Source organism: Somniosus microcephalus, chromosome 9, assembly GCF_052327205.1.
Source record: "Somniosus microcephalus isolate GS21.2 chromosome 9, FLI_Smic_1.0, whole genome shotgun sequence".
NCBI lineage: Eukaryota > Metazoa > Chordata > Chondrichthyes > Squaliformes > Somniosidae > Somniosus > Somniosus microcephalus.
In genome coordinates this window covers 179,407,672-179,430,068 of record NC_140995.1, presented here as the reverse complement: position 1 = coordinate 179,430,068, position 22,397 = coordinate 179,407,672, and the positions used below count along the sequence as shown (strand labels likewise).

The 22,397-nt window shown below is 46.0% G+C and overlaps 1 protein-coding gene and 1 non-coding gene across 3 annotated transcripts in view; one reads left to right on the top strand and one right to left on the bottom strand.

Moving 5' to 3' along the window:
- The window catches only part of rngtt (RNA guanylyltransferase and 5'-phosphatase), a 440,634-nt gene that overhangs the window by 9,920 nt on the left and 408,317 nt on the right, over positions 1-22,397 (bottom strand). For both annotated transcript variants that reach the window (XM_085997644.1, XM_085997645.1), the window contains one exon: positions 5,911-6,034. In XM_085997644.1, coding sequence (XP_085853770.1) covers positions 5,911-6,034 — 124 coding nt within the window. The remainder of the gene's footprint in view (positions 1-5,910; positions 6,035-22,397) is intronic.
- On the top strand, positions 14,628-14,710 carry trnal-cag (transfer RNA leucine (anticodon CAG)). The gene has a single exon. It is a non-coding gene; the product is annotated as a tRNA-Leu (tRNA).

Sequence of the window (22,397 nt, the reverse complement as noted above, 5' to 3'; positions counted from 1 at the left end):
TCAGCTTTGCCTTTGGCAAACTGGAGCGGAGACTTTGGCAGGAACGAGGGGGGTTAGTCTGCCAACAAAAGTCACTACAGTATATACCAAGCTGTTGTCCTCACCCTCCTACTATATAGATCGGAGTTATGGATCTGCTACTGCCATCACAAACGACTAGATCATTTCCATCTGCTGTATCATTGGCATCAAGTGACAGGACAGGGTGCCCAACACTGATATCTTCAAGCACTACAATATAACTGGAATTGAGGCCACAATCAAAAAGATCCAGTTGCGTTTTTCACATGCCTGATTATAGAATGCAGTCCGGATATCGCAACAGAGGTGGGCAGATGAAATGCTAAAGGCCACTGTAAAATCTTGCAATATTAACTCCAAAATCTGGGAAGACACAGTCACCAACAGACCTTGATGCTAAAGTGAAACACACTCTTTTGGTTATACCATTAATATTAATTGAAACCATGTTAACTTCTCCTTCCCCTAAGGCTCTAACAGCATAAGGCCTGATTGCCCAAAAATTGCTCGATTCCTCATTCCGAATTTACTTTAGAAGCTAGGAATTTATTGTAGTTAACAGAATGCAGTCATTTTTTTCTTGCAATCTTCCCACCATTTTTCTCCTCTCCTGGAAAGTCATTGCTGGGTGAGCGCCACAGATACTGACCACCCTCTGGTACCTCACCCAAGTGGCCATTTTTCATCTATGAGCCTGAATGGTAAGGTATCAGAAAGTGGGGGAAGAGGTAGCAGGGTTAAGGAAGAGAGTTTCATCAATGGTGCTGAAAACCTATTTTTGAGTGGGTGCACTCAAGTCAAGGGACTTAAAGCATTACACAATTCAATCTCGGTCTCAAATTGTGATGTACAGTGCTGTATGGCGCGAATATGCGTGATCTAGTGTGCACAAATGACTATTTTGAGGGTTGGTAATCAAACTTTGCCCGATACACTCATTTTGTCTTAGTTCTCCAACTGACATGAGTAACCTGAACTTTACTGGTGTCAGCTGTGGTTCAGTGGGTAGCACTCTCGCTTCTGAGTCAGAAGGTTGTGGGTTCAAGTCTCACTACAGAGACTTGAACACAAAATCTAGGCTGACATTCCAGTGCAGTACTGAAGGAGTGCTGTACTGTTGGAGGTGCTATTCTTCAGATGTGACACTAAACCAATGCCCTGTCTGCTCTCTCAGGTGGACGTAAACGATCCTATGGTACTAATTCGAAGAAGAGCTGGGCAATTCTCCCGAGCCAGCATTTATCCCTCAACCAGAAAGAGATTATCTGGTCATAATCACATTGCTGTTTGTGGGACCTTGCTGTGCGCAAATTGGCTGTTGCATTTCCTACGTTACAACAATGACTACACTTTAAAAGTACTTCATTGGCTGTAAAAAGCTTTGGGCGGTCCCAAGGTCGTGAAAGGTGCTATATAAATGCAAGCTGTTTGTTTATTAAGAATGGGGGCTTGCCTTTACTGTCTTTTTGTGGCATTAGAAAGAAGTATTGAATTTTTAGGAAACCAGTGACTGATGAAGAATTCCATGAATCTTGCCCATGTTTTGGTGGACCCCACGTCAAACCTTTCAACCAAGTCATTATATCAAAACATGTCACTTGAACATTCCAAAAAATATACTATTTACTAGTGCTCCTCCGCCTCTCCAGATCTTGTATGCAACATATCACCTACAGCTGAGAGGATGACCTCTAGGTTGCATGAGGTGTCCAGGTGAATTTCCTGATCTTTTCTCCTTCTCGCATGAACAACTGAGATCAGGTATAGGTCGGCTGGGCGTGTGGCTACAGGGAAATCGGCCGGGACTCGAAACACCAGGCTGCGAGTTTTCAATGGGCCCCACACAGGGGGTTAGGGGTGCCAACCCTCCCAGATTGCTGCTGCTAGGGGGTGGAACCTCCATCCGCCCCAAGTGTGGCCCTGGTCGTGGGAAGTGCTGCGGCCTGGGTTCTGTCCTGGACCTCGAATAACAAACCCTGCAGCATGATTCTTTTTGGCCCCCTTATGAAAAGGGCAGTCCTAAAATATTTTCACAGCCAGTGCTGCTTTTCCCACCACTCCCAGCCCTCTGGTACCGGAGCGAGGTTGAGGATTTTCAGCCCCATAGTTTTAAGAGGCCGAGTCCCTGTGATTTGTCTACTGACTTGGGCTAATATAGTTTATCATTGGTAACAAAAGAATGCTTGTAAGTAGAAAATGCTCATTTTTTGGAAAGCAGTTTGACAGTTTGTTCAGTGAAAGCAAATACATTACCCGATTCAGAAGTACAGTGACAACTAAAATGACAGTGACAAATTATAACTCAGTAAAACAAAATCTTTTCTGGGCACATGATATCAGTGCGCAGTGAACTGCATAATAGGACTGTATCTTCCTTTTCTTGAACAGTAGCAAAATATTTAATTTAAGCAGGATCCTGAGGAACCCCAGTGATGACAGGGCTTTTAGAAATAGTTAAAACAGGAAAGCAGGGGAGCAAATGTCACCATCCTTTTGCAAATCAAGCAGCAACAAGAATTATCATGAACATCCTTTTGTTCATTGTCACTCTATTTTTGTCTTTTTTTCCCGATTATATTTGTGTTTGAACAGTGAACGCTGTGAACAAAAGGCAGTAACCCAGTGATTATCTGAGCTGCAGCTCTCTCATATTGTTAAGTTTGGCAATACCTACAATATTATCTGCACTTATTGTTCAAAGAACCAAAAAAACAACTGAAATTTTAAAATGTTAATAATCGGTTATCCATTTGATTAAAAAAAAATGCTATTTCTGCTTTCAAAACACATGAAAAAGAGGGTTGCAGATTCAGTATTGTCTGTTTTGCATGACTGCCCAAGACTAATTTCTTCCACAATATATCTATATAATTATTTCTGCTTCCTTAATTTGAGCGGTTTCTTTAATGATGCATTATTTTTCTTCCTTCTTCTAATGGTACTGACTCTTAATGGAGTAAGGCACCGCCAGCCCTCTAGTACCTCAATCAAAAGGCCATTCGCCACGAGAGCCTAGATGACAAGTACTAGCAGGCTATTTGACTGTGGATGGCATCAGAGCCCAGCTTAATATTATCCTCACTGTCCTTCGAACAAGCACAGTCTCCATTAGGATTCACAGGATAGCAATCTGCAGCAGGCTGATTGTTCCTGTCCCCAGTCCAGAGGTGGTGAGGGGAATTGTATAATCTTTACTGCTGCCCTGTCTGAGATCAGCAAACTTGGTGCAGTTCAGAGATTAAATTTGGGATTTTCTGCTCTGTTTGCTTTAATACCCTACGATGTGGAGGAAGCATTATGAATAGTACTGCAGCCAGTGACTGGTTATCACCCGCATCTGTTCAGAAACTACGATTTCACTTCCTTTAGGACTTCTTATGCAAAGCTGAGATATTCAGGCAGCAAATCACGCCACACGGAACAAGGGTAAACATTTGCAGGATTTGCTACAGAATGTCAAGCTGCACCAAATCACTTGCCATAAGTATGAATACCTACGAGATGTAATTTGTGTCCCATGTATAACCCAATAGCTGAAAACAATAAAGTTAGGGATCTCAACAGGACACATTTATTCTGTTTATACACTATAAAATAATAGTGGTTAACAGGATGGATTTAATGATGCATGATATTCCTTAGTAATTTGGTTCCCATGAAACTGAAGGCAGCGTGAATGCTTATCAGTTTCTTGTGTGGGTTTTGAATATTAAAAAAAAAACTAAGAAAATGTTCAAAATATAAAGGCCTAAAAATTCAGTGGGCTGCGCCACCAGTTAGCGCCCAAAGAGGGCACTCAGTGGCTTTAGCGCCACTGGCCACACCTCCCGCGATATTTAGCGGGGCGCTAATGGCGGCGTTAGCCTGTAGCGCTGCGCCGCCACCGATGACGTCATCGGTGTGCGCAGCGCCCCGCTCCGATCACCATATTTGGTCGCGCCCGCCTCTTTAATGCCGGTCGCAAATCGCGACCGGTTCACAGGGCCTACCTGTGGTGGTAGTGGCGCAAATTAAGGTGGAGGTGCGGGGCGGCCGCTTTTTCGGCGGCCGCCTGCCAGCACCTCCGTCCCCGGCCTCCTAACCACCCCCCCGCGGCATTGCCGGCTGTTTCCCGAGAGCCCGGCACTTCTCCTTGGTGCCGGGCTCATTTGCCGGCACTTGCGAGCGGGGCTCGCGCTGTTGCAGGCACCTCCCCCTTAACGGTGGGAGGAAGGCCTGCAGTACCGCAGCGTGCCGTGCCGCAGCGTGTGGCGCTGCGGCACGTTGCGCTGCGATAATCAGTTTCAGCACCCCAAGCGGGACGCGGGGAGCCTCGAGTAGCGGCCCGCTTCCGTTTGGGGCGCTGAAACTGAATATCGGGATGGCGCTAGTGGCTCCGCTCGCAGCGGTAATTCCGGCGTCCAGGCAAGCTTGGCGCCCCAAACGGGGCCCAACTGAATTTCTAGGCCAAAGTCCTTTATTAATGTTTATAAGATGCAAATGAGTGACAATGATGTGAATTTTGTTTACGCAACACATTGGAAGGCAGTACAATTCAACACGAAGTGAAATCAGTGAGACAGTTATGTATATGTGGAGGGCAGTACACCTTAGAGGGAAACAACCCTGCTGCCTGCTGGCAAGAGGCTGTGATTATGGCAATAGTTGTACAGGGGAAGCTCTTAAATAACAACAGCTTGCACTTATAAAATGACCCAAGTGCTTCAGTGAGGCACAAATAACAAGACACCGAGTAGTAGTGGGAGAAGGGTTAGGGTATCACTGAAGGCGTGATCAAAGAGAAAGGTTTTGGAGGAGGCTTTTGAAGTGAAGGAGAGGGGTAGCAAGGCAGATGAGTTAAGGAAGAGCGTTTCAGAGCAGGGGGCTAAGGTGGTTAAAGGCTCTGCTGCCAAAGGTGGAAGTGGGGAGAAGGCAAGAGTCAGAAGAGTAGAGGCAGGAACACAAGGTTGTTGGAAATTGCAGAGGCAGGGAGAGGCAAGGCCATGGAGAGACTTGGAGAGGAGGACAAGGGTTTGGAAATTGATACATTAGGAATAGGAAGCCAATGAAGGTTGTCAATGACAGTGGGATTTAGTTTTGTGGGGGGGGGGGGGGGGGGGGACGAGGAGTGTTTTTATAGTGCAGTGGTGGGATAGACTGGGATTACAGCTTTGAGAAGCACTTCTGGGATTCAGTGCAGTCAGCATCTCCTACCTCAGGTTGACAAATCACATCCACGGTTGGACTGGATGTTAAATCAACAGGAAGGGGCACAGATAGTTAGGCACTTTCCAGTTCTCCACACAGTCTATGCATTTTTCATTCAAACTGGTATATGCTACTTTATCCACATTTGTGGTGGGAGGGGCAAATTTGTACTATTTAAGGGTTTAGCATTGCAAATTATGCTAGTTTCTGTGTCACTGGCATCACTCTGCTCAGGTAGGAAGCTAAGCAGACTTGCAATTGGTCCTGGGGGATTGAGAGGTACAGCTTAGGGCTGCTGGCCAGGAGGGTTGATTGCCTGGACAGGGATAGTGTGCCCATGTAGCCAGAACCCATTTAGCACTTATTGGAAAGCAAAGAGTTGGAATCTGTGTAAACTATACAAGGAATATTATGTGTGGCATACAATTTTAAGCTAGCCATCTCAAATTGCATTGACCATTGTGGCCAAGAGTTTGTTTCCATAGCTTCATCCCAATTCTGTTGCAAGAGCACACTAGAGGTCTCACCCATTACTCCATTGGGCTTAAAAGGTTCATGAATTTTTGAAAGAGAAATAGCTTCATGAATTAGAATGCAACGAGATATATGGGAACAATTTAATAATGATTATTTTACATGTGGTATAAATAATTTTTTCGGTATATTCCTTATTTCCACTTGAAATGTTTCAAAACTGCTTACCCATAGCTGTGTCGTAGGAATTTGGGAAGCTCTTGTCTACTCTTTCTCGCATAATAACCCAGCTGTTGTTCTCAAACTTGCATTCAATGATCTTGTTGTCATACATTCTCAGTTCTTTGTTCACCTAAAATACAAACACAGATGAGAAATAAGAAAACAGTTTATTATTAGGAACATGTTATTAGGAATAAATTCTCACATGACTAGTGAAGACAAATATCTTTTCCATTCCATTTCCTAGGTAAATGCAAGATGCTTTTTTTAATATATTCGTTCCTAGGATGTGGGCATCACTGGCAAGGCCAGCATTTATTGCCCATCCCTAACTGCCCTTGAGAAGGTGGTGGTGAGCTGCCTTCTTGAACCACTGCAGTCCATGTGGTGAAGGTACTCCCAGTGCTGTTAGGAAGGGAGTTCCAGGATTCTGACCCAGCGACTATGATGGAACGGCGATATATTTCCAAGTCAGGATTGTGTGTGACTTGGAGGGGAACTTGGAGGTGGTGGTGTTGCCATGCGCCTGCTGCCCTCGTCCTTCTAGGTGGTAGAGGTCGTGGGTTTGGGAGGTGCTGTCGGAAGCCTTGGCAAGTTGCTACAGTGCACCTTGTAGATGGTACACACTGCAGCCACGGTGCGCCGGTGGTGGAGGATGTGAATGTTTAAGGTGGTGGATGGGGTGCCAATCAACTGGGTTGTTTTGTCCTGGATGGTGTTGAGCTTCTTGATTGTTGGAGATGCATTCATCCAGGCAAGTGAGAGTATTCCATCACACTCCTTACTTGTGCCTTGTAGATAGTGGAAAGGTTTTGGAGAGTCAGGAGGTGAGACACGCGCCTCAGAATACCCAGCTTATGACCTGCTCCACTTCTAACCTTATGATGGAGGGAAGGTCATTGATGATGCAGCTGAAGATGGTTGGGCCTAGGACACTGCCCTGAGGAACTCCTGCAGTGATGCCCTGGGGCTGAGATGATTGACTTCCAACAACCACAACCATCTTCCTTTGTGCTAGGTATGACTCCAGCCAGTGGAGAGTTAACTCCCCGATTCCCATTGACGTCAATTTTACTAGGGCGCCTCGATACCACACACGGTCAATTGCTGCTTTGATGTCAAGGGTAGTCACTCTCACCTCACCTCTGGAATTCAACTCTTTTGTCCATGTTTGGACCAAGGCTGTAATGAGGACTAGCTGAGAAGTACTGGCGGAACCCAAACCGAGCATCAGTGAGCAGGTTATTGGTGAGTAAGTGCCACTTGATAGCACGGTCGACAACACCTTCCATCACTCTGCTGATAATTGACGGGGCGGTAATTGGCCGGAATGGATTTGTCCGGATTTTTGTGGACAGGACATACCTGGGCAGTTTTCTACATTGTCGGGTAGATGTCAGTGTTGTAGCTGTACTGGAACAGCTTGGCTAGAGGCGCGGCTAGTTCTGGAGCACAAGTCTTCAACACGACAGCCGGGATGTTGTCGGAGCCCATAGCCTTTGCTGTATCTGGTGTGCTCAGCCGTTTCTTGGTATCACGTGGAGTGAATCGAATTGGCTGAAGACTGGCTTCTGTGGTGGTGGGGACCTCAGGAGGAGGCCGAGATGGATCATCTACTCGGCACTTCTGGCTGAAGATGGCTGCAAAAGCTTCAGCCTTGTCTTTTGCACCTGCGTGCTGGGCTCCGCCATCATTGAGGATGGGGATGTTAATGGAGCCTCCCCCCCCCCTTCAGTTGTTTAATTGTCCACCACCATTCACGACTGGATGTGGCAGGACTGCAGAGCTTTGATCTGATCTGTTGGTTGTGGGATCGTTTAGCTCTGTCGATAGCATGCTGCTTCCGCTGGTTAGCATGCATGTAGTCCTGTGTTGCAGCTTCCCCAGGTTGGCACCTCATTTTTATGTATGCCTGGTGCTGCTCCTGGCATGCTCTTCTACACTCCTCATTGAACCAGGGTTGGTCGCCTGGCTTGATGTTAATGGTAGAGTGAGGGATATGCCAGGCCATGAGGTTACAGATTGTGGTGGAATACAATTCTGTTGTTGCCCCACAGTGCCTCATGGATGCCCAGTTTTGAGCTACTAGATCTGCTCTGAATCTATCCCATTTAGCACGGTGGTAGTGCCACACAACTCGATGGAGGGCGTCCTCAGCGTGAAGACATGACTTTGTCTCCACATGGACTGTGCGGTGGTCACTGCTACCAATACTGTCATGGACAGATGCATCTGCGACAGGTAGATTGGTGAGGTAGAGGTCAAGTAGGTTTTTCCCTACTTAATATATTAAACAGAATAAACAGGCAAATATCCAAACACAACGGAGCTAGATATATCATTACAGGCATCACAATATAAAATATGCACAATGGGATATTGAAAATAAATTTCCCCGTATATGTGTATAAAATATATAAAGGATTTTTTTAATAAAACGTTATCGCTTCGAAAAGAAATGAGATCTGTGATATAATGCAGGGAATTCAAAAATATGGTCTAAAGTATGATTTTGTTGACAATTTAACCTGCATTGTTTAAGCATTTGCCACAACCATATATCACTAAAACCAAAGTACCAGACAGGAATCTCTACTTAAAAAACACACACACGTACATATCTTTGCCGAGTTACTAAGTGGGCTAATTTCCTAGCAAGAGAGCAGGTAGGGGATGTGTGTTCAGACCTCTGTCTTGGCCATTAAGCTTAGCGCAGAAATGGTTCAGAGTAACTTGTTTTTCACCTTCCCCCTATACTGGAGAAGTAAACCTGATGGCCTGCCTGAAATTAGAGAAGTCACCTGATGCCACATATTCACATCTAATCAATGCTGTAAGTGCAGCACATTGAATCGCTAATGCATTGCATCACACTAATCAGCACACCTTTTTAAGAGCAAAATTATGAACTACTGCATGACATTTTAATTTCCTATTAAAAAAAAAATTAATCTATATTTTGTTTAAACAATCAGTGCTAATGACTTCATCGGGGAAAGTGAATGGGAGGAATGACGTGAGTCTAACAGTAGAAAAGGGCAGATTAACAATTTATACAGTCTTTAACCCAAGATGCTACAACCCTATGATTTCAGCTATATATATGTAATTGGTTCTTTTACATGGTCACTAACTGCTCCCAGCCATCATCACTGCTGTGATCACTATTTATCTGTCTGTAAAGTCTAGGGATGTTGGAACTACGGCTTGTTGGCAATCTCCACTCTCAAACTGCCAATCTGGTCCATAATCCCAGGTGATTAAGTTCTGAGCTTCTATTTCACATTGTGTTTTGAATTTTGTAGACCAGGAGGATTAGAAAGGGCAGTTCTTGGTACTGTTGCCTCACTGATGGTTAAATCCTAAACTAGAACATTGAGATCTGTTAAAATCTACAGCTTGAGATATTTCAAAATAACAGAAACTTGATATATGGCCTCTTAAGACTCTATGGTGTGCACCTAAGTGGTTCACGAAGACAAAAAGGTTGGACATTCCTGCCATTATTCATTAATATATTAAAAGTCTTGCATATAGTACGCACTTCCTGTGGCACACTTTCCTACCAAGATGGTGTCAGCTTTGACCAGTGGTAGCACTCTTGCCTCTGAGTCAGAAGGTTGTGGTTCAAGTGTTACTTCAGAAACGTCAGCAAAAAGTTTAGGCCGTCACTTCAGAGCAGTACTGAGGGAGTGCTGCACTATCGAAGGTGACGTCTTTCAGATGAGACATTAAGCCGAGGTCCCATTTGCTCTTTCAGGTGGATGTAAAAGATGCACTATTCAAAGAAGAGCGGGGAGTTCTCCAACATGTATTACTGAACCAACACCGCAAAAAGATTTATCTGGTCATTTCTTTCAATGCTGTCTGTGGGACCTTGCTGTGCACAAATTGACTGCATTACAACAGTGACTACATTTCAAAAGGACTTCATAGGCTGTAAAGTGCTTTGGGACATCCTGGGGTCATGAAAGGCACTATATAAATGCAAGATCTTCTTTCTTTCCTTCAAAATTAAACAGACCTATTCATTTTACTTACTTCTGATCGAGTCCCCCAAGCTTCGTCTTCAGGGTAGATGGCATTTTTGCATATTTACCTCGGAGGTCTCCCAGCTCCATCTCCAAGTGCCCCTTCCCCAGACATGCCCACTCTTGCACTGCTGTCCTTGTTTGGGGCGAATAGATACTCCGGGGTATGCCAGGGCCGATTATCTGGGTCCGAGCCTAATTTGCAGCATTTCTGTTGGGACTGTGCTGGAAGGGCCATGGATTTTCAGCCCTAATTTCTTTAAGCGCATCTTTAAAACTAATCTCCCACCACAAGTCATTTGTGTGTCCAAACTGGTCCTTTTCTCTTCTTTTGATTCCCCCCGCCTCTTGGCTATTCTTATTTATTTTATTCACCCCATCGGCATTGTTTTTCTTTACTTATATTTATTTATTTCTACCTGTGGTAATTTTTGCTCTGTTACTTCCTTCATTGCAGTCCTAGAAAATTCCCCTTATTTATAGATTTACTTTCCAGTTGGTTGTAGTACTTATCTTCCCACCCAGGCCTGTCTCTTGCCATTTATACTTCTTCATTTTCTAGTCACTTCTGTTAATGAATGTGGTGCTTATCCACACCCTACAAGATTCAACACAAATTATTGACTGTCTAATGGATATATCTCCCACCCACAACTACAGTTCTTACTAACTAGTGTTAATTATGTACAGTATCCACAATTACTCTCTTCCCCCTTCTTTGTTTTTACCAAGTGCACAGTAACCTGCTTGAGGCACCCACACTTCTCTCTGCCAAAATCAGCACGTCTGACCTAGCTGTCATTCAACAATTTCTGCCAAGCTGGGAAAGATCACTACTCAAAGATCTGTGACCCATTGCAGGCACACAAAACATCTGTAACCTTTAATCTTACTGCAGAGAAATGAAAAGAGGTGCTGTCATTTCTGCAAACCCAGCCCTCCCGCCATTCCCTACCTCTATAATATGAAATTTAAAAACTACAAATTTCCCCATCCTCTGACTCACCGTGAACAATGCTGTGGAAAATCCACTGGTTTAAGCAAAAATATTCAAAAGTACAACAGAAACAGACAAGGAAAAGTAATTAAAACAGATCTACCAAATGTCATCGACCCTCCACTGATGCATTTCACTGAAAATAAATAGAATTCCATGGGATTATATAGGATATACGGCACAGAAACAGGGCATTCAGGCCGGCCTACCCCACCCCCCCGTCTTTCCTCATCTAACACATCAGCATTAACCCTCTATTCCCTTCTCCCTCATATGCTTATCTAGCTTCCTCTTAAATGCATCCCAACAATTTCTGCCAAGCTGGGAAAGATCACTACTCAAAAGATTTCTTGCAGGCACATAAAACATCTATAATCAGTGTTTAAATAGGTTCATAATCTACATCACACCTCTGAATCCTAAACTCCAATCAATCAGTTACCAGATCTGCAGAGGAATTGTAATCATAATTCTCAATAGTTCTTTAACTTTTGGTAAGGGTGAATGATAATGAATTTTAGTAAATTCAGTCAATAAAATTGGAAAAGTTGTTTTATAGCAATTGACAAAGTCTTTGAATTGTTGCATTGGGTGACACAATGGACGAGAGCACTGTTCCTTCTCTTGATTTTGAATGCTCAGAAAGTTTGAATTTAAATCTAATTTCTCAAATGTTCTGTTAAGAGTCTGCAGTAAAATGGGCATGCGCAAGTCCACATAGGGCTTATGTGCAGGGCTATGGGGAAAGAGCAGGGGAGTGAGACTATTGGATAGCTCTTTCAAAGAACCGGCATAGGCATGATGGGCTGAATGGCCTCCTGTGTTATATGACTCCAGGAACACAAAACTATTGATTTGACATGAATTTGAGCAATCTTACTCAGGGCACCTAGAAGTACAGATGGTGTGGTGAAAAAAAACTTAGATTTACATAGGTCCTTCCACGTCCGCAGGATGTTCCAAGATACTTCACAACCAATTAGTTACTTTTGTGCAGTGATTGTTATTTTGCAGACAAACACAGCAGCCAATTTGCACACAGCAAGATCCCATAAGCAGTAAATGAATGAATGACCAGTTAATCAGTTATTGGTGGTATTGGTTGAGGTATAAATGTTGGCTAGGACACTGGGAGAACTTCCCTGCTCTTCTTTGAATAGTGCCATTAGATCTGAACACGTCTACATAGTCTCAGTTTAATGCTGCATTCAAGAGACAATGTGGCAGCCTCTCATTACTTAATTAAAATGTCAACCTACATTAGGTGCTTATATCCCATAGTGAGGCTCAAACCTACAATCTCTGACTCAGACAGGAGTGCTGCCAATGAGCCAAAACTGACACAAAGTGCAGGCATTCTCTGGTGAAACTAGGTTCGGATCGGTCATGGCCCTGTGGGTAGCGGAGCGGGCCCAGGGGCCGTGTAGCCTGATCCTGCTCCTATTTCGTGTGTCTAATTCTGTTAGATTCAGGAGATGGTTCTGTGATAGTGGATTGGCGGTTAGGATCAGATCAGCCATGATCTTATTGAATGGCGGAGCAGGCTCGAGGGGCCGATTGGCCTACTCCTGCTCCTATTTCTTATGTTCTTAAAACCTGACTCAAGAATGCTCAGTGCAATCAGTGACTGTAAAATGAAACTAATCAGGTGAGCAACAATTTAGATAACGTTATGGAAATCTTTCAAAATGCTTAAGTACATACAAGTGGTATTAAATCAGCTTGCTTTCTTTTAGCTTTTAAAAAAATCAACTTTTGTTGAAGTGGGATGAGCAAAAAAGTGCATGGATAAAGGATCTAAACTGGTAGTCACACACAAGCACACACTGGAGCTCCTTACTACACTCATTCAAAAAAAACAAATCCAATCTCTTATTGATTTAAGAAAAAAAGCGATTTTCTCTCCAGGCTAAAATCATCTGTAGCTCAGAACATAGCTGTTCCAACAATTTGCTTGATGACTCCCCCTTAGTTACAGGGCTAACATATGGAACTCAGTAAATTGAAGCTTGCTGGCAATATACATCAGTGTTCTAATGTGCTGCACCTCTGCTGTGAAAACGAATTTATACTATTTATGGTTAAACTCCAGTAGAATTGATTATTGAGGAAAGTCCAGTGAAGTCTTCAATTATTGAGGCCATAGGACAGTATCTATGGGTGTTTGAAGCATATGGAAGCAGAGTTTCCAGCCCATCCAATGTTGAAAGAAACTAAGAATAAAAATCGAAACAAATTATTTGAGTTACTTCATTACAACATTGACTACACTTCAAAAAGTACTTCATTGGCTATAAAGCGCTTTGGGACGTCCAATGGTCGTGAAAGGCACTATATAAATGCAAGTCTTTCTTTCTTTACTAAGGAGTGTTAAACTACCAAATTATGAGTTTATAGACTCATAATTTGATGCATTGACGGTTTTGGCTAAAATATTTTTGTATATAACTGTCTCTCAACAATTTAAGAGAAAATTCCCATAAGCAGACCTTGCCACCAACAATCTGGAAGCTGCATTTTTTTCCTGCAATGTACATTACAGAATTGCTGGACCCAAGGATTAACAATTAATCAACAGCGACTACACTTCAAAAGTACTTAATTGGCTGTAAAACGCTCTGGGATGCCCTGAGGTTGTGAATTGCACTATATAAATGCAAGTTTTTTCTATTTAATCTACTTGCAGTAATACGATTACTGTATTAAATAATCTTGCGCTACACTAACACAGTCAATTTAAAATGGTGAGCATTACTCATTAGATTTTACAGAATAAAATATATTTATTTACAATTATTAAATACAAATTTTCAAGTAAAAGTTTAACAAAAACTACATAAAACAATTACAGTAAAAGTCTGCAATGGTTCAGGTCAGCCTTCAAAAGAATGTTTTCAAAATTTAAAAAAAGTTTCCGATAGTCGTTGGAAATAATTCTGCCTCCAACACGTTCACACCTCATACTACTTTCAGTACCAGTGTGCTGTTTTGAATTGTAACTTGATGCATATAATCAAACTCTCCCATAAAGAGAATGGAACGGAGTACCCCTCGAACCAGTTACAGTGGAATCCAGATGTGGCGAGTCGTTTGGAAAATAGTGCAAATTATCACTTTGTCTGACTGAGCTCTATAACATAAGGCAGCTTACCCACAATCCCCCACTTTTTCATTCATAAAAACGCAAGCTAAGAGAAAGGATTCCATGGGGGCGATTTTCCCAATGGAGGCGGGTTTCGGTTTGGGTGGGCTCCAAACTTGCCTCCACTGAGGGGTGGGAAAAAATTGCAATTTTCCCCTGATTGGCCAGTTGATTTCAGAGGTGTGGATTGCCCTTGGCCAATTAGTGTTTTGGGACTGAAACTCGCCTCTGCTGACGTCACTTATCCAGCCTCATTTAAGGGCTGCTTGCTGCCTTGGCTCATTCCACTGGATTTTTGTCGATGCTGCACCACCTCCAACATTTTTTCAGAAACTACAATGGCCAATTCCAAGGAAAGGGCTCCCCGAGGTTCTCAGATGAGGCGCTGGGAATGTTGGTTGAGGAGGTGAGAGCCAGCAGGGAGGTGCTCTTCCTCTCATCTGGGAGGAAGAGGCCTCCCAAAGAAGCCAAGGCTGTCTGGGTGGAGCTGGCAAGGGAGGTCACCTCCAGATCGGTATGCAGCAGAACATGGATGCAGTGCTGTAAAAGTCCAGTCAGGATGGCTAAGCAGTCTAAGGCGCTGCGTTCAGGTCGCAGTCTCCTCTGGAGGCGTGGGTTCGAATCCCACTTCTGACATTCCTTATCTTTAACCTGGAGTACTGTGTACAATTTTGGTCTCCTTACCTAAGGAAGGATATACTTGCCATAGAGGGAGTGCAACGAAGGTTCACGAGATTGATTCCTGGGATGGCGGGACTGTCGTATGAGAAGAGATTGAGTAAACTAGGACTGTATTCTCTTGAATTCAGAAGAATGAGAGGGGATCTCATTGAAGCATACAAAATTATTACAGGGCTTGATAGAGTCGATGCTGGGAGGATGTTTCCCTTGGCTGGGGAGTCTAGAACCAGGGCCCACAGCCTCAGGATAAAGGGAAGGCCATTCAGGACTGAGATGAGAAGAAACTTCTTCACACAGAGGGTGGTGAATCTTTGGAATCCTCTACCCCAGAGGGCTGTGGAGGCTCAGTCATTGGGTATATTCAAAACAGAAGTCGATAGATTTCTGACTAGTAAGGGCATCAAGGGATAAGGCTGGTGAATGGAATTGAGGCAGAAGATCAGCCATAATCTCATTGAATGGCGGAGCAGGCTCGAAGGGCTGAATGGCCTACTCCTGCTCCTATTTCTTATGGTCTTAAAAGGTTCAATGACCTTGTAAGATCAGGCAAAGTGAGTATACCTTCAGCTTGACCGTCCTTCTGCTCCCCTTCTCCTCTCATCACCAGCACTCTGCATTGTCAACCTCCTCCTACACATCCCACTTTACCCTTACAACCCTTGCACCCTTCACCATCCCTCTCACTCTATGAACCCAATCACTTGACTATTCGACTAAGCTGCCCTCATACTCCCTTTCAATGTTATGCAATGATAATGACTAGCAATGCACAGGGAGGGCCCTTGGACATGGATCCTCACTCCATCTTTGTCTCCTTCTAAGCATCGATGCTCTGGACTCTCTACACTCACTCCATCATTCACACTCCAACTCCACTTGTCTCCCTCACTGCAGGAAAAGAGAGCCCACAATAGACGGGAAAGGGCGAAGACAGGAGGAAGTCCACCTTACCTAGCCCATCTTACCCAGGCTGAAGAGGCGGCCCCGGACATCGCCGGCGTGGAGGTGGAAGTGGGGGACGGACAGACGGGTAAGGCAGAGCAAACTGGTGACAGAATAGTTTTACCACTCTCTCATTTACACTGCTTGAGTGACTGAAATGGCTGCTGGTGTACATTATTAGAATGCCACTTGAGCATCTGCACTATTGCATCTGCATGCCACACTTCCATCAAATGTCTAACCCATGCGTTTACTCCCCCACAGGACCATCCACAGAGCACCCACCCCACTCACCCACGGTCCAGGAGGAAGAGGTTGAGCAGCAAGACTCCTCAGGGGAACCTGCAACCTCTGAGGACGCAGCGTCAGCAGAATTAAGCGCACCCAGATCCAGCGCAGATACGCACACCTCGGTGGGACCTTCGGGACATAGATTAGTGGTGTCACCGTTTGTATCACATCTCACAGGTGAGCATCAGCAGGTGGTGGAGACAGGGACAGCAGTGGAGAGTCCTCGGCGGAGGGCGCAGGACTCTCCTAGCTCTGCTCCGCTGCATATGAACCCTGTGCCTCTGGGTCCATCCAGAAATAGAGCGGTGCTGGAACTCCAGGAGCAGGTGCAGGAGTCTCTGACAGGTCTTGTCTCCAGGGTCACTGCAAGTGTGGAGAGGATGGAGGAGTCCAGCTCTAACCTGAGCAGTGCCGTTGGGGAGGCAATGACGCATGTACGCAGCACCACGGAAAGGATGGTAACCTCTGTGGAAAGGCTGGCTATGGCCATGGAGGCAATAAGTCGCTGGAGTGAGAAAACATGGTGATTGTTCAGAATAGACCGACATCTCTGGAGGAGCGATGGGCAGCTATTGAACAGAGAAACCAGAGCTTCACGGAAGTCCTTTTGAGTAGGACTGCCAGTGCAGATACGGGTCCCCATCGCCCCCTGATGTGCAGCAAGGTGCTCTCAAGCCACTTGCAAGCACTGAGGTGGACCTGACCCATGAGAGGGGAGTTGGTGGCAGACAACAAGGAAGTGGGGGCTCCTCTCCAAGTGCTCACACTTCCATGCCACTGCATAGCCCTCAGTCAGAGCCCCACCAGAGTCCGCATCCAACTGAGATGGGCATCTCAGCCCCTGCACTGCCGCAGGAGGAGCAGATGTATGGCGAGCCCTCACAGGCTCATAACCCCAGAGGACGCCTGCCAAAGGTGTCGAAGCAGGAGCAGCATGAAAGTGAGCAAGGGGCCTCCACTTCTGCTGAAGCCACAGGGGGAGCACCACGTAGGAGCACGCCTAAGAGGAAAATAAAGCACCATTAGTCACAGGGGTAGCCACTTGGCTAAATGTTTGTGTATTGGTGAAATGGCATCCCTGTTGGAAACTAAAAAAAATGATTTGATGGCAAACTGTTGGCTTGATAACATCTGTTATTTCGCCTTAGGCAGCTCCACATTGCGGGCTCCGCGACACTTGCGTGGTCAAGTTGGTGGCCAGAGTGAAAGGAGGCCAGAGAGTCATGTCCATTGTCTATCATGTCTTAAGATGGAGCCAAGGACATGTGCCAACATGGGCAACCTATGCAAACCTGGCCAGGATAAGTGCATGCCTTGCATCACGGGCAGCCACGTGCTTGCGTGCTGCCACTGGTCAATAGGCCGGCGCTCGGTCCTCCTTCTGCTCCTCCTCCTCATCCGAGGAGGCTATGAACTGAGCCACTTGCTCATCAGAAAGTTGCAAGCCACGATGCTGTGCCATGTTGTGCAGTGCACAGCAGACCACGACCATTCTGGAGACCCTGGCTGCTGAATACTGCAGGGCTCCACCTGATCTGTCAAGGCATCGGAATCGCATCTTCAACAAGCCAATGGTTTGCTTGATGATGGACCTGGTCGAAGTGTGGCTGGCATTGTAGCGCTCTTCAGCCTCGTTAGCTGGCCTCCTGATCTGTGTCATTAGCCACTTCTTCAGGGGGTAGCCCTAGTCACCAAGGAGCCATCCATTAAGGTGGTTTGGCGGATTGAAGAGCGGAGGAACACTAGAGTTCCGCAGGATGAGTGTCATGGCAACTACCACAGAACTTGGCGCAAACATGCAAAATCATCTTCTTGTGGTTACACACCAGCTGTACGTTGAGGGAGTGGAAGCTCTTGCCGTTGACAAAGATAGCTGGGTTGTGATGGGGTGCCCTAAGGGCCACATGTGTACAGTCTACGACGCCCTGCACCATTGGCAAGCCGGTCATATTTGCAAAGCCAACTGAACGTGTGGTAACACTTGCTTGATCCCTTGAGAAGTGGATGTAATTGTAGGCCTTTGCGAAAAGGGCATCGCTAACCGTGGGCAGCCGACTGGGAGATGCCGCTGATGATCCCTGGAAGGAGCCAGAGGCACAAAAGCTGAGTGCGGGTGACTTTGACAGCCACTGGTAAGGGGTGTCCGCCCGCTCCTCTGGGCTCCAGGTGTTGGTGCAGCAGTGCGCAGATGTCTTGGACAACCTCTCGCGAAAGTCTCAGCCTCATTTGGCACTGCTGCTCACTCATGTTGAGGTAGCTCATCCTCTGTCTGTAAATCCTGTGGCGAGGTGCTTCGATGCGCTGGCACCTTCTGCACTGTGCAGCATCAGGTGGGTGAACAAGAGGTTGGGGCTCCTGCTGCTGAGCTGCCTGGTTCTGCTGCTGCCGTGGCTGCTCCTCATCTGAATCTGAGCTCCATGGTGAAAGGAAATAAATGGTTCCCATGCTGCTGGCAGATACCTCCGTTGGGGAAGCGCTCAGTCCAAGCAGGGAGAGGGTCTTTCAAGGAGATTCCACAGTTGAGAGATAGAAGATGCAGCACCTCCGACTTCGGAAGGCCTACTAAAAGTGCTGAAAGACCTTTTGAACCAAAGTTCGGCCACCTGCAACTAATCCCTGATGAAAGCTCCGTTTTAATGGTGGAGCTGCAACTGTGAGGAGGTCACCCACTTGTCAACCCACCAGGTTTAACTGGCGTGGTTTAGGAGGGTTGTGGAACATGCTGAAAATGTGGAAAAATAACGAGGGCCTGTCAAAATAGGATTATAGAGGCCCTTAACTACTATTTAAGGGTCTTAACTACCTCTCTGGACTGCTGGAGGCGCGACCGAATTGCACTCATCAAAACCGTCCGACAAAACTGCGCGGAGGCGAGTTCCGAACCCGCACTCAGTTTTTGCCATTTTGCTAACTCTTCCGTCTCCAAACCTGCCTCCTCGGGGCTGGGAAAATCGACCCCCAAGTCTCCTGAAATGTATCTAAAAAGCTTACATATTCTAATAAACTTTCAAGCCTTTTAAAAAAAAGTTAAGAAACTGGCTTAAAACTAAAAGTTTGTTGTTCGGCAACTTTCATGGAATGTAGTGCGCACGATCCAAACAGTATAAACAGCTCCATTTGGCATCTCCAACAGATTCCTTTCTCACTGAAGAATCCAGTGTAATGTTACGAAGCTTTGCTCAGTTTCTCTGCCTGATGGAAAACTATGCTGCTATGTGGATTGGGTGATCTTAAATAGCAAATCATAATGGCCCAGAAATTCGGGTCGGGGACTTCCCACGGGTGCAAGCCCCCCGACCTGCACTTACCTAGCGCGCCGGCCGTTGAGCTGTGGGCCCGCGAGGGATTCCGATCCTGGGCCTCCTCCAACTGTCGGCGCGCAGTGCTTACGTATCCCAGGGGCGCAGTTAGTTCGATGCGTCCCCTGGGATCACGTGGGCCATGGAGAGCCAATGGTAGCAGGGAATGCTTCATTCATGAGTTTGACAGGAAGAGCTGTCAAACCTATAAATACTATAAGCCCCAAAACATCACTAAAACTTCAAATAAATTTTTAAAAAATCATATTTTTAAAATAACTATAAATGACATGAAATAACTATTTTAAACAATAATTTAAATTTTTGAAAAAATGAATTACATTTTCTAACGGGGCTAAAAATAAACTTACCTTTCTTTAAAGTATTTAAAAATAATAAACCTGTGGAAAAAATGTTTTAATTTTAATTAATTCACCACTTACCTTGTTAAAAGCAGGCCTTGCGCCTGCTTTTTTAAAGTGTAACTGCTGGAGACTTACACTCCCGGAAAAACCTGCAAAAAAACGTAAGTTCGATGCGCACGCGCTGCCTCTCCGTCGCACGCGCTCCACCTCTCAATGCCTTCTTTCAGGGGAACGGAAGCGCCGGTTTCCCGCGCATGCGCAGTGCATGCACAAAACCGGCACTTCTATTGGGCGTACTCACCCGTGGAGACCCGAATTTCTGGGCCATTTCTCTGACTCATCTTGGGCACTGTTCTCCAGTTATGTCGAAGAGTCTATACCTGAAATGTTAACTTTTTCTCTTTACAGATGCTGGTGGATCTGCTGTGTATTTCTGGCAATTTCTGGTTTAGTTCAGATATCCAGCATTTACAATTTGTTTCTATTTATTAGGTATTGCTCCCATCTCCTGCAAATTTTCACTTTCCCGCTAAGTGGAAAAATTGGCTAATTCACTTGTCATGGTAATTTATTGCAGAGCAGGTGAGATCGCACCTTTTTATAGTGCTTTGTTGTTTGTATATGTGCTCGATAACCCAGGTCCAAGTTAATTACCGGTGAAATTATCTGTTAATTAAACACCGTAGCATGAGCACCCCATGTGGAATTTAGGGCAAACACTGCGGTTTACTGTGAAACAACAGATTCTTCTTCTACTGGATTCAGCATGTCATTTTAAAGTTACAATCTTTCATAGTGATCCTCTCCAGATTTATGTACAAAATAACTGTTTTAATTTGTGGTTCTACCCTTCAAAGTGCTCCAGCGTTGATTTTCCTGCGGCATTGTTTCTGTTGCCGCCGCTGTTTTGGGGCTACGTTGATGGAGATGACAGAGCGACTTAGGCTGGAGTCCAGCAGTCATCAGCTCCTGTCATGGTGCAGGTGATGCGGACGTCCTCAGACGATGACGTAGTCCAGCAGATGCCAGTGCTTGGAGCGAGGGTGCTGCCATGAAGCCTTGTACTTGTCTCTCTGACGGAACAAGGTGTTGGCTATTACAAGGCCATATTACAAGGCCATGTTCTAAGCATTTAGTCAGGAGGAGGGTACAGTTGGAGTTGGCTTTCCCTACCCCCTCTCTGCCAATCACAACTCCCTAGAAGTCTGTGTCCTTTCCAACTCTGGTGTTAAAGTCGCCAAGGAGGATCAACTTGTCACCTGTTGGGACTCGGGACAGGGATTGTTCGAGGCTGGAACAGAATTCCTCTTTGGTCTCGCCTGTGGCTTCCAGTGTTGGGGCGTATGCACTGATGACCATAGCGCACTGGCTCCAGGCTAGGGTGAGCTGAAGAGTCATGAGGCGCTCGTTTATACCGCAAGGGGAGTCTCTGAGACGCCCAACTATGGCGCAGCCTACCCCATGGGGGCGGCGTTCTTCAGGTTTGCCTTTCCAGAAGAAGGTGTAGCCACCGCCTTGCTCCTCGAGCCGGCCTTCCCCTGCCCGCCGGTTCTCACTTAGGGCAGCGATGTCAATGTTGAAACATCTGAGCTCCCGGGCAACAATAGCAGTTCGGCGTTCCGAACTGTCACTGATTGGGTTGTCCATGAGGGTCCTGACGTTCCAGGTCCCGAACTTCATTTTAAAAGGGTGGAAGATGCCTGTGTGTGAATTCTTTTAACGTGGGGTGGCCATTGCACATCAGCTACCACACGGGCTTGACAGAGCAAGATCTTGGTCCAATGGCAAGGGGATCCAAGATGATTGGAGACCAGGCTCTGCTATATCGGCCTAGCACACACACACACAAACATACTCCTACAATCTTCCTCCCGCCTTCCCGCAGGTCCTCTCTGCCTGGGTTTCGTAGGATGCATTGTGGTCCTCCCGACCCCACTAAGAAAGCCCTATTCAGCCTGCGCCTCACAACCAACCTGACGACTCCCAGTGATGCAGAGACACAGAGTGTCCACAGCACCTGGTCTGCACTCAAGGCCTCCATATTCAGTACATGTGAAGAGACGCTCGGTCACTCGACCAGGAAACACCAAGACTGGTTCGACGAGAATGACCAGGAGATCCAGGAGCTAATAAGCCACAAGCGCAAGGCATTCCTGATCTGGAAACAGCAACAGAACTCGAGAGCAAGAAATCAGCTCTACAGACGCCTGAAGGCTGAGGTTCAACAAAAAACTCGCAGCCTAAAGAACGGATGGTGGGTGGAGAAAGCGCAGGAGATCCAGCAGCTGGCCATCAACCACGACCTGCGTGGATTCTTTAGCGCAGTCAAGACCACCTATGTCCCAAGCACCCAAGGTCCTACCCCACTGCGGACCAAGAACGGAGAGGTACCCATCAAGGACAGGGAGGCAGTCAGTGCCCGCTGGAAGGAGCACTTCGAAGATCTCCTTAACCGAGACTCTGTCTTCGACGCAAGTGTCCTCAACTCCATCCCGCAGCATACTACCCGCCACCACCTCAGCACAACCCCAGCCTGGCAAGGGGTTGAAAAGGCCATCCGACAATTGAAGAACAAGGCCTCAGGAGCAGATGGAATCCCTGCCGAGAAACTAAAGCATGGCGGAGAAGCACTACTGGCGCAAATTCATGAACTCATTTCTCTTATCTGGAAGGAGGAGAGCATGACAGGGGATCTCAGAGACGCCGTAATTGTGACCATCTTCAAGAAAGGTGACAAGTCCAATG